The 11877-nt window shown below is 57.0% G+C and overlaps 1 protein-coding gene across 1 annotated transcript; it reads left to right on the top strand.

The window, feature by feature from the left end:
• Nucleotides 1–5705: 5705 nt before the first annotated feature.
• Nucleotides 5706–9800, top strand: POMC (proopiomelanocortin; the record flags this gene model as incomplete). Its single annotated transcript, XM_084284504.1, has 3 exons — nt 5706–5836; nt 8186–8315; nt 9141–9800. The coding sequence occupies 3 exons, from the start codon at nt 5706–5708 to the stop codon at nt 9798–9800; spliced, it is 921 nt and encodes a 306-aa protein (XP_084140630.1).
• Between the last annotated feature and the right edge of the window lie 2077 nt (nt 9801–11877).

The following is an 11877-nucleotide window of genomic DNA, read 5'->3' as shown; positions in this document are numbered from 1 at the left end:
GATGGAGCCGGGCACAGCAGGGCCTTTGTGCGGCCACTCAGGAGCCACTTTCCCGGTAAATGTTTGGGCTCCTAAATGGATGTGACCTCCCCTCCCCCAGCCCCCTTTTCCCTTTCATTTCTTCTCCCCATTATGCTCAGGAAAAAAAAAAAAAAAAAAAAAAGAGAGAAAGAAAGAAAAAAAAAAATAATAAAACCACCATCCTCGTCCGGATCATTAGCGTCAGAGGCGGAGAGGGGCGCTGAGTGCCACGTGGAAGAGGCGACCGAACATTTCGTTCAATGCCCCTCGAGTGGCGTCTCGCTCAAGGCTGCTCCTTCAACAAAGGGAGATGTGAAAACGGGGCGGCCGGGCAGGAGCTGCCTCTCTCCAGGGAGACAAAGCTCGGCCATTTCGGCTCCCTTCCGCTGATGTCTGCCTCGTTCGGGGGAGATTTTAGGCAGGAGGGGGCGGCGGGGACTCAACGGGAGCCTGGGCGATGAGACAGCCACCGGAGGGACGTGAGCTCTGAGGTGCCCAAGGTTGAGCACTCGCCTGACCCATCCTTGGCATCTTTGGGGGGTACACCCACCCCACGGTGGCCCAGGATTGTCTAAAACCAGCCCCTGGAACCCCTTGGGCAATTCTTTACGAAGCATTTCTGCTCAGAAGGAGCAGTCAGGCACCGGGACGGGTTGCCCAGGGAGGTGGTGGAGTCCCCGTCCCTGGGGGTGTTCGAGGAGAGGTTGGACGTGGTGCCTGGGGACAGGGTTTGGTGGTGACATTGGTGGCAGGGGATAGTTGGACCAGGTCTTGGAGGGCTTTTCCAGCCCTAAAGATTTTAGGGTTGTATGGTTCTATGCAGACCGAACCGCCCAGGCTCAGCCCTACCCGGTGCGTGCACCCTGCAGGTCCCAAATTCTGGTAACATCCACACAGAGCACAGCTGATGGAGGTCCCCATCCTCTTCGGGAGGCACAGATGTGCAAGGGATCACACCCAGATGAGCACCACTTCTGCCCCTTTCCCTCTCCCCACGCTCGTTTCTGCAGAGACGAGGTCCCCACCACCACCGCAGCCTCCATCAGCCCTTTCTTTGCATTTATTTGAAGGAGAAATATTAAAAAACTCAATACTTTCCCATTTCTTGTTCCTGCCCAGTGGTCACCCAGGTGTCCCCAATATTCAGCATCCCCTGACCGTGCCTCGACCTCCTGGAAAGGAAAAAACAGCACAGAACAAGGAAGGCAACACAGGTTTGGGACCACTTTGGTGCAAAGTGCCCCAGGGCTCTCCCGGCTCCCCAAAAACCCATCCCAGTGCAGCCCCAAACCCACTGCCAGGACTGAGGACGTGGCTGAGCGTCACCGTCCCTGCAGATCTGCCACCAAGAAGCCTCGAGGTGCCGAAAAAGTGACCGGGATGTGCTGGGGTGGCTCAGCCCTGCTGATTTCAGCTGAGCCCTGCCTGCACCTCCTGCTGCGATAAGCCGTGCCGTGGCCACCGGCTTTGTCACCAGCTTTGCCACCAGCTGTGTCACCAGATTTGTCACCAGCTTTGCCTTCTGCCCTCCAGTACAGAGCCACGCAGCTGGCACGTTTTTGGCAGCCTCCCTGCGCTCCATCCCTGCTGGGACCAGGCATGGGGATGGGGCTGGGTGCTATTCCACCCCCCTAGGACCCAGGAACACGGTGCGAGCACAGGGCTGCGGGAAGGAATCCCCTGCCTGCATCCAGCTGCCCCCTAAGAAGCCGTAATCCCTCTTAGGGGCATGGGCAGTAATCGGGGATTTGGCTCCGGGTGTGCAAATGCGCGTGCAGGGCAGCGTCTGCAGGCACGTGCGTGTGTCACAGCTCTTCCAGCCCGCTTGTGCCCGGTGAGTGTGTGTCTGTGGGGATGCCACCAGCTCAAAAAAATGGAAAAGAAAGGCAGAAGGAGTGAAGAATAAAGCATAGAACTGGACAATTTGGGGTTCCTGGCTCTATTTCGCCCAGTTTCCCCAGGATGGCCCTGCTTGGGCTAAGCTGGCACTGCAGAGTTCAAAATCCAGTTCATTCTGAATTAATTCAGCCTAAAATCAAGGTGTGATGTTTAATTACCTCTTTCTGTCCTTACCAGCAGCTGGGCTGGAGTGAGAGGCACCCAGGGCAGGGCTTCCCATGCAAGGTGCTGCCTCGCTCCCCATCCTTTTTGTGCATGGACGCCCCTTTCCTGAGCTTCCCAGTGCTCCGAGCAGGTTCAAAACAGCCCCCAGCTGAGAGGGCTGAGCCTTCGCAGAGCAAACAAGATCCCTCTGCAAGAATAATTCCCTGCAGGAGGTTTCAGCCCCAGAGCCCTGTGGCCCCATCCCCTGCAGCGCACTGGTGCCAGGCCATCCATATCCATCCCGTACTGGAGATGCTCTGGGATATTTTTCACCCCTTGCACTCCCAAGAAAGCAAAACAGCTATCTTTGCCTCAAAAGCTCTTTCAGAGGGGGTATAAAGTGCAGTGGCTGGGGGACAGGACCGTGAGTTTCTCCTTTGCAGCTCTGTGCTCGCTGGGAGGGCAGGGGCCAGGAGGGGGTCATGAGCCCTGGGGATGCGCTGGGGATGCCTCAATCCCTCGAGGGACTTCTGGGGAAAGAAGGCAGAATAAGAAAAGAGGGATAAAACTTCAGCCCTTCAGACAGCTCGAGTTGGCTCAAGAAAGAGCAAACTCCTTGGCTCTAGGTGTGTATCTTGAACAACAAGCTGCTTTTTGAAGGAGACCTCGAGAGACAAAATGCGCTCGTGCCTTGCCTTGCTGCAGCATCCCGTGGGTCATGCGGTGCTGTCTGCAGTGTCAGCCTTCCTCCCGCCCTCTGCTTTTGGCCCTGCTTGCTGGCTGCTTCTGCAACAAGACCAGAAGCTGCTGGGGATTTCCACAAGGCCACCAAGGTCCCCAAGGCTCCGGGTCCCCATCATGCCGTCCTTGGTGCACGTGCAGTGCCACAACCCCTGCCCCGGTGCAAGCTGTGCAGGTGGTACCCCAAAAAGCATCCCTGCTAAGAGGCCAGGAGGTCCCCAAGGGCCACCAGGAGGTCCCCAAGGGCCACCAGGAGCTGCTCAGCATCCTCTCAAACACATCCAGTGCTGGAAATACCACCCCAAAGGCCAGAAGTGAGGCGCTGCCCTACAGAGCCCTGAGATGGGGAAGCACACGGGGGGCTGTAGGGGATAAAAGTCAACGGGGATCCAGCCCCACGCGGCTCCTTCTGGTTCCTGACCCTCTGGTCGAGCACTGTGCAGTGGGCTTACATGACTCAAGCTCTTTGTAAAATCGGGAAGAAAAGAGAAAGCCAAAAAACACGCAAAAAAAAATACCAGAAGCCGTCCCAGGGCTGACTTGCTGAAGGGCACGGTGGCTCGGAGCCTCAGACGCCTTCAGTCGCTTGTTCCCAGCACGGTGACCAATTTCTGCTGGAACCAGAGGCAAAGAGGCAACTTTATAGATTTTGGCATGTAAATAGAGCTGAGGAAAGGGCACTGGCACCAGAAATCTCGAGCAGCAATGCGCTCCCCAGGTCGCCGTGCCACAGCCGCTTCTTTCAGCCGTGTGAGGTCTGATCCTGCTTTTGTTAAAGCCAGTGGGGGGAATTAATTGATTCGAGCAGAAAGCAAGCAGCCCGTGGAGAAAGGAGACCCCTCACGTGTCCCATGTCCCAGCCAAATAAATGAATATTTTTTTTTTCTCCCGGAGGCTGGCCCGTGCTGCTGCTGATGAGGAGCTCGGGTGCCTTCGTGCCCACCTCGACCTGGTCCCCCCCTGGGTTAGGGGATGCCCAGTCCCTTTCAGAGCTGCCCTCCAACATTTTGCTCCAAAAGCAAGGTGCACGGCTTGCCTTTCACCAACCTGTGTGCCCAGAGGGGATCACCTCCACTTACACACCCAGAAATGTCCCTAACCCTACGGGTGGCCTGCCCACCGCTCAGATTTACCATCAGGAAGTCTCCCTTGGCTCTAAATTCTCCAAGAAATGCCACCACGGAGGTGGTTTCGTGGTGATGAACCCATTTGGGTGTCCCCTGGCTCCCTGCAAATAGAGGACGGGGCAGAGGAGCTGCTGTTGTTTCAGCATCCTTTTCCTGGCCACAACTGCACGTGGGGCTGGTTGCTTTTATCTCAACCAGAGCCAGGTTTTTGTGTGTTTGGAAGGATTTGTTGTCTCCTTTCCAGCACGAAATAGCCACCAGGTCAACTCTCCAAAGCAGGGCAGGAAATTTCCAGCCTGAGATAAGAGAGGTGGGGATGTCCCAGCCGCCAGCAGCACTTGGATGCGGGGCAGCACCACGGAGCCCAAGGGACGTGTGGCTGCCAGGAGGTCCTCAGAGCCCACGGGATTTGAGTGTGGCTGCGATATTCACACCACGGCCCAGGGCTCATTCACACCGAGGTGAGATTTGTTCTCCAAATTAAGACGGAAAGGCCAAAACTCACGTGGCAGACGGGGGTGTGCACCCCTTCACCTCCAGCTCTCAGCCCTGGGGATGAGGTCGGGATGAAGCCACCAGGGATCCCCAAAAGATTTGTGCCCCAAGCCCCAACCAGCCCAGGATTTGGGGTAGCTGGAGACGAGGTGGGACACAGGGAACCCACCCAAATCCCAGCACGAAGGAGGGGATGATGCTGCACGAGGTGGGGAGCCGGGCGTCCCAGGGGGGTCTCTGAAGCTGGGGATCGCTCTCAAGAGCCCGGTGAGCACAAAACCATCCATGGCAGAGGAATCCTTCATCCCAGTGCCTCTCCTCAACAAGGTTTGGGCGATTTCCTAAACAGATTTCTCCCTTATAAAAATGAAGGGCTCAGATCGGCCTAACGAAGACGAACGAGCGTTTAAAGCCGGAGCCGTGGTTCCGTTTTGGCCATAAAGCATCTCAGAATAGCTCCCCGTCACGGAAAAAAAAAAATAAAATAATAATATTGCAGAGCAGGGGCTCGGCCCAGGGAGGACGGAGGCAGGTAATGCAGTTAGGGGCACGGCAGCGGGATACGGATCGCTTGTGCCACGGAGGTCCCCTGGATTTTGGGGAGGTCTGGGGGGCTGCAGAAGGCACAAACCCAACTGAAATGATGCAGGGAGACAAAAAAAAAGGGAGCAGGGGATGGCAGAGGAGCCTCCTGCCTGCTTCGTCCCTGCACCAAGCTCAAAGCCTGGGTGTTCCTTGTACCTGGTGTGCTTTGCCCGTTTAGTGACCCATTTTTGGGGGGATTTTTGTCTCACCCTGGGGAGCTCGGGTAAATCTGCTGCACCCCAGCATCCTTTGGCAAGGTGGTGCCGATGTCTGCAGCCTGCTGGAGGACACCCACCTGCTTTTACCCCCCCGAGAGACAACCCCAAACCCCAGCACCTTGCCGAGTGCCGACCGATGCTCCCGCCCGACACCTGTAACAAACAGCCCCCATTTCCCCCCCCCCCACCCCAAATTCAAGCCCCAAGGCTGCTAACGCAATTAGCAGCATCTCCCGGAAAAAAACTTGACGAGCTTTTAGCTCGCAGGGACATGCTAATCCCCCCCCTCACGGTCACCGTGGGGACCCAGCCCTCGCCGCCCTCGCTCCTCTTTTGTTCGCTACCTGGAAGGGTCCCTCTGTGCGCGCGTGTGTGTGTCCCCCCCCCCCCCCAAAAAAAAAATACAAAAAGAAAACAAAAAAAAACGCCTCCCCGGATCCAAAAGGGGCCATCATCCATCCAGAAGACAGCGGCGATGCGACGCCCCGAGCTCCCCGTGGGGTATAAAAAGCGCCGGGGCTGCGGCCAAGTGGCAGACGCTCTCCGGGAGCGCGCGGGAGACGGGGACGGCGGCGGAGGCGGCCGTGCTCCCAGCCCACGCCGCAGGTAAGCAAGGTCCTGGGGGCTCCCTTGGGCTCCAAACCAGCCCTGAGGATGCACGGAGAGATCCTCCTGGGGTTTCACGGAGGGGAAAAACTTTGCAAAACGCTGGGCGGGATGGAGTGGGGATGCGGGCGCCTCGCGTGGGTAGGTGGGTGCACCCCGGGTAGTAAAGGAGAGGGGATAAAACACCCCCCACGCACACCCCGAAAGGGTTAATTCAGCTCTGCCTCCTCTCTCCTCCTTTTTATAGTCTTTTTTTATTTTTTTTAATGTGTTATTGTGTGTTAATCTGTTACAGCCCTGCTCCCCGTGGTCCTGGTGGTCGCAGCCCAAGCCCCCCGGTGCTGCCGTGCCCGGGGAGGTTTTGGGTGGCCGCCGCCAGGCAGAAAATGAAAAATCCCCCCCCAAATACCTGGGGTCAGTCTGTCCCGCTCTCCTCTCCCCCCTGGGAGCCTCTGCTCGCTCTCAGAACTCCCAAACACTTTTTTTTTTTCCCTTCTCCTTTTTTTTTCCCCCCCTCTCCCTTCGCCCAGGCACGACCCAGCAGCTCTTCCCACGCTCTTTGGGCCAGGAGGAGATTTTCTGGAGCTGGCTTTTTGGGGCTGGTGGGATGGGATTTGCCCCCCCCTGGAGCTCTCATGGCATGGGGAAAGGTGAAACACACGAGTCCCCATAAAGTTCAAAAAAAAAAAAGCCTGGAAAGAGTTGGTTTTAGCAGAGAAATGCATGAAACTCACCCATTGCATCACTGATGATACCAAAAATTCACATTTTCTTTTATTGGAGGGGGGGAGTCCAGGCTCACGGCTTTTCCTTTTTTTTTTCCTAATTTCTCAAGCTGGGGGGGGGGGGGAAACACATTTTTTAGGCAATTCAGCAGCTCCTGAGACGAGGGAAGGGGAACATCCCAGGAGGGGACATCCCAGGAGGGGACATCCCAGGAGGGGACAGCGGGGCCCAGGTGTCCTCGGGGTGCCTTAAACGTGTCCCGTGGGCATCCCTGACCCCCCTAGACCGATTCCTGCCGGCAGCACAGCAAGGATCCAGGTTTTGGCTGGACCCTGGGCTACTTCTCACAGCTGCCATCCTTCCGCAGGCAGCGGAGCCACTCCTGAGCACACCACTTCTCCAACCACCAGCAGCTTTTGCAACAGCCCTGCCCGAAATCCCGGCGATTCCCTTGCCTATTGTTCCACGCGAAACGCCTCCACCTCGCTTCCTCACCCCCCCCCTGCTCTTTCAACCCGAATTTTACCCCGACTTGCAGCCTCCCACCCCGCAGGAGTTTCGGGTCAGGAGGGAAGGAGGGAGGATGGATTTGATACCCAAAAAGGCAGCGAGGGGTTCGCAGGGGATGGAGGCTGAAGGCAGCTCCATCTCGCCTTCCCCATGCCCCATAACTCATGGTTATGTCCCTCTCCGGAGAGGGCAGCGAGCCCCGCTGACAGCAGCTGTCAGCAGCACGTCGGGTTTTCTAGCGGTGACAAAAACCCGGGATTTTGGAGGAGAAAGCAAAAAACAGAAGCAGGGGGGTGGTGATAGCCGGGCTGCGGCTCCGTGGGAAGGAGCAGGGATGCAGGGAGAGGTGGAGGTAGGTGAAAACTGAGTGTGCGCAGCCCCAGCGGGGGCAGCCACCCAAAATTTGGGTTTTTCTGAGCCAAAGGGACTCCTCTGGGGTTTGCATCCATGCCACCTTCATGTATTTGCACCAAAGAGCCCCAGCTCCTGCAGGCAGGGGCAGCGGAGGGATCTCCTGAACCACCTGCAGGAAAAAAAAATAAAAGAAAAAAAGGAAAAGGGAAAAGGGAAAAGGGAAAAGGGAAAGGGAAAGGGAAAGGGAAAGGGAAAGGGAAAGGGAAAGGGAAAGGGAAAGGGAAAGGGAAAGGGAAAGGGAAAGGGAAAGGGAAAGGGAAAGGGAAAGGGAAAGGGGAAAAGGAAAAGGGAAAAGAAAAGGGAAGAGGAAAAGGAAAAGGAAAAGAGAAAAGGAAAAGAGAAAAGGAAAAGGAAGAGGAAAAGGAAAAAAGGAAAAGGGAAAAGGGAAAAGGGAAAAGGAAAAGGAAAAGGAAAAGGAAAAGGAAAAGGAAAAGGAAAAGGAAAAGGAAAAGGAAAAGGAAAAGGAAAAGAGAAAAGGAAAAGGAAAAAAGGAAAAGAGAAAAGGAAAAAGGAAAAAGGAAAAGGAAAAGGAAAAAGGAAAAAGGAAAAGGAAAAGGAAAAGGAAAAGGAAAAGAAAAAAAGAAAAAGAAAAAAAGAAAAAGAGAAAGAAAAAGAGAAAAAGAAAAAAAAAGTTTTTTTTTTTTTTTTGTCTTTCCCCCGTTTTTCCTTAGTTTCGTGCCCGCATCCCCCGCCGGCCAGGATGTGGGGCGTGCTCTGGAGCATCCTGCCCGTGGTGCTGGGGCTGCTGCTCGGCCACCCCGCTGCCGCCAGCGGCCCGTGCTGGGAGAGCAGCAAATGCCAGGACCTGGCCACCGAGAACGGAGTTTTGGTAAGGTTTTTTGGGGGGGGGTCCCTGTGCTTGTTTGGGTTTTTTACCCCAAGAAACGGGGGTGGGGTGGGGAGGGGGCGGTGGGGATGCCGTCCTGTGGGGTCAGCACCTCGAGGTGATGCTTTGCGCCCCATGACCGAAGGGGGTTCCGTGCCCCAAGGGGGTTCTGTGCCCCAAAAGGGTTTTGGGGGGCTCCTGCCTCTTGGCTGTGCTGGGTACTGGAGTGGTTTGGGTTGGAAGAGCCCTCAGAGCCCCCCCGGTGCCACCCCCTGCCATGGGCACGACCCCAGCCCCCAGCCCAGGGTGTCCCCAGCCCCATCCAGCCCGGCCTTGGGCACCCCAAGGGATTGGGGCCCCCAAAGCTCCTGGGGGCAGCCTGATTTAGGACCTCGCCACCCTCATCGGGACAAATTTCCCCGCGCTGGGTGACGACGGTAAAATAAATATTTGAGCTGGCGGCACCCCTCCCGCACGGAAAAAGGGCAGAATTTGGGAACTGACCTTCCCCCCGTGCCCCCAGGGTGCTTGGCTCACCCCGGCTGGCAAAGGGCTTTGTCACAGCTCCGTCCCCATAAAGGGGGGGCTCATTCCCTCCAGGGACCCCCGGCGCAGCCTCCTGGGGGGGTGGATTTGTGCCCCCCATCCCCACGGAGCGAGCTGGGTGCCTGGGCGCACGGGTGGCACCGGGCATGGGGAAATCTTGGAAACGAGCTCCAAAATCCACATCCCGGAGAGGACGGGGGGGGACCCAACGATGTCCCTGATGTCCCCGATGTCCCCAAATGTCCCGGCTCAGCTCTCCCACCCCCTTTTGGCACCCCGTAGGCGTGCGCCAAGGCGTGCCGAGCGGAGCTGTCGGCCGAGGCGCCCATGTACCCGGGCAACGGGCACCTGCAGCCCCTCTCCGAGAGCGTCCGCAAGTACGTGATGAGCCACTTTCGCTGGAACAAATTCGGCCGCCGCAACAGCAGCAGCGGCGGCGGCGGCGGCCACAAGCGGGACGAGGCGCCCGGCGTCCCCCCGCCGCCCCGGCGGGCGGCCGAGGAAGAGGAGGAGGAGGAAGGAGGCGAGGAGGAAGGAGCCGGGTTGGGGAGGGAGGAAGGCAAGCGCTCGTACTCCATGGAGCATTTTCGCTGGGGGAAGCCGGTGGGCCGCAAGAGGAGGCCCATCAAGGTGTACCCCAACGGGGTGGACGAGGAGTCGGCCGAGAGTTACCCGCTGGAGTTTCGCCGCCAGCTGGGGGGCGAGGGGCTCCCGGGCTCGCCCGGCTTCTCCGAGGAGGATGAGGAGGAGGATGAGAAGGAGGAGGAAGGCGAGGAGGAGAAGAAGGACAGCGGCTCCTACCGCATGCGCCATTTCCGCTGGCACGCGCCGCTGAAGGACAAGCGCTACGGCGGCTTCATGACCTCGGAGCACGGCCAGACCCCGCTGGTGACTCTGTTCAAAAACGCCATCATCAAAAACGCCTACAAAAAGGGGCAGTGAGCGGGGCAGGGCCGCCCCCCCCCTACCCTCCCCTACCCCCCGGGGACCCCCTCCCCACCTCGCCGCGGCCCCCGCGTAGCTTTTTTAGTGCCGTCGCTCCTCGTCTCGCCGAGAACCTCGTCGATTTTTCACCCCCGCACCCCAACACCGAGGGATTTGTCCTCGTCCTCCCACCCCAGGTGAAGGATTCGTCCTCGTCCTCGTCCTCCCACCCCAAAACCCAGCGGGTCCGGGGCGAAGGTGTCAACGCAGCCGCCAGGCGCCCCCGGGGAGCGGCGGTGCCGGCGCCGGGTCCTTTCCATCCCTTCACCGAGCTGTACAATACTGTAAATGATGGATTAAAAGGATTCTAAAATAAAGAATGATGATTATTTTTTTTTTTTTGGCAAGCTAGCCAAGTGTCCGTGACGTCTCTGGGGCTGTTTGGTTGGTTTGGTGTTTTGTTTATTTTTATTTTTATTTTTTTGTTTAATGTTTTTTGTTTAACGACTGTCATAAAGTCATCAATTGCCCTCTAAATGACAAAAACGAAGACTCCAAGGTAGGAAGGAAAGCTCCACCGTTTATAAAGCCACGTCCAAAGCCTTTTCTGATGCGTGGAGGTGCAATGAAAGCAGAGGGGATGGGGATAAAGGGTTTTGTGTGGGGCACAGCCCGCTCTGGGCTGATCTTGGAGGTTTTTTTCCAACCTGAATAATTTCACGATCTTTGCAGCTCGCAAGGGAGCCAAACCAGGGGCAGAGCTGAGCCCAGGCCCCACATTTTGCTAAACCTTTTTCCCCCAGACTGAGTCAGGAGAAAACGGAGGAAATATTAAGTGAGGGGATGCTACAGGATGAGAGAGGCGAAGTAGCAGGGCATTTAACTGCAGGGATGCGAGGCAGGAGCAAAATTTACCTGGAAGAGGAATAATAAATCCTCACTCCTTCCTCCAGCCCCTAAGGAGAGGGCACGCAGGTGCCGTGGACATGCTGAGATAGCAGACCCCAAAACAGCAGACCCCAAAAACAGACCCCAAAACCAGCAGACCCCAAAAACCAGCAGACCCCAAAAAAAGATGGCAACATCAACATTTATTCGAGGGCGCGTTTGGAAATCCCGACAGCCTCGTGGCCCTCTCGGCAGCCCGCTCCCCTCCTGCCCTCGGCTACACACACATATGGGGGGGGGGGGGGGGGGGGAAAAACCCCACAGTGCCCCCGAAATACAGAGATGGGAACGCAGACATGCAGCTAAGGGCCAGGTTGATAGAAATACACTTTTGTCATCTATCCACGCACCAGAATCTAAACTAAAGGTGACGTACAAACGGGTCACTGACACGGGGGGTGGGGGCATTTACAAGTGGAGCTGGGGGGCCCGAAAGGCGTCGATTTTGGGGAGGGAGGGAGGGAGGGAGGAGTGGGTGCAGCAAGGGAGCAGGGGGAGCTCGTGGAAATCCCCCCCCCCCTCACCAGGGGTTTGTCCATGGGGTAACATGCAGGCTGGGAGCCCCAAATGGCACCGGGTCCCCCAGGATGTGCCCCGTAGCAGCCCCACGGCTCCTCTTTTATGGCCAGGTTGGCTCTAAAGAGCACACCCTGTGCTCTCTTTCCCCTCTTCTTCGTGTTTTTGGAGGGGTTTTCCCCCCCAAGCACACAATCTGGGGGTTCCTTGCTTTTTTTCCCTACTGCATTTCCATCGGGACAGCAATGGGAACAACCCCTCCTCTGCCAAGCGGTTTCTTTGTGTTCCCCCTGACAGCCCCAAAACCTCACCCAGCCAAAATTCAGGCTCCAAGGGGGACCGGGCGTAATCCGGGGAGCAAAAAGGGACAGGAGCGAGGGACAGAAACACGGGGGGGACCCTGAAGAGGGGCAGCAGCAAGGGACAGAGCCTCGGGCGCTGGGCAGGGCAGCAGAGCCAGCCCCGGGACCGAAATCCACCCTTGTTTTGTTTTTTTTTTTTTTCCTGTCCTCTTAAGCTAGGTCATTTCCTAAACCCGGATTTACAGGACGACCACACAAACAAGCGCTGACCTCGGGGCAGTCACAAACCGTATCCGCCACCAAGAAAAGACAAAAAAAAAAAAAAAAAA

Source organism: Netta rufina (assembly GCF_964035555.1).
Source record: "Netta rufina genome assembly, chromosome: 3".
Classification (NCBI taxonomy): domain Eukaryota; kingdom Metazoa; phylum Chordata; class Aves; order Anseriformes; family Anatidae; genus Netta; species Netta rufina.
The sequence above is the reverse complement of the archived record's forward strand: the minus strand, read 5'-3'. Positions and strand labels throughout refer to the sequence as shown.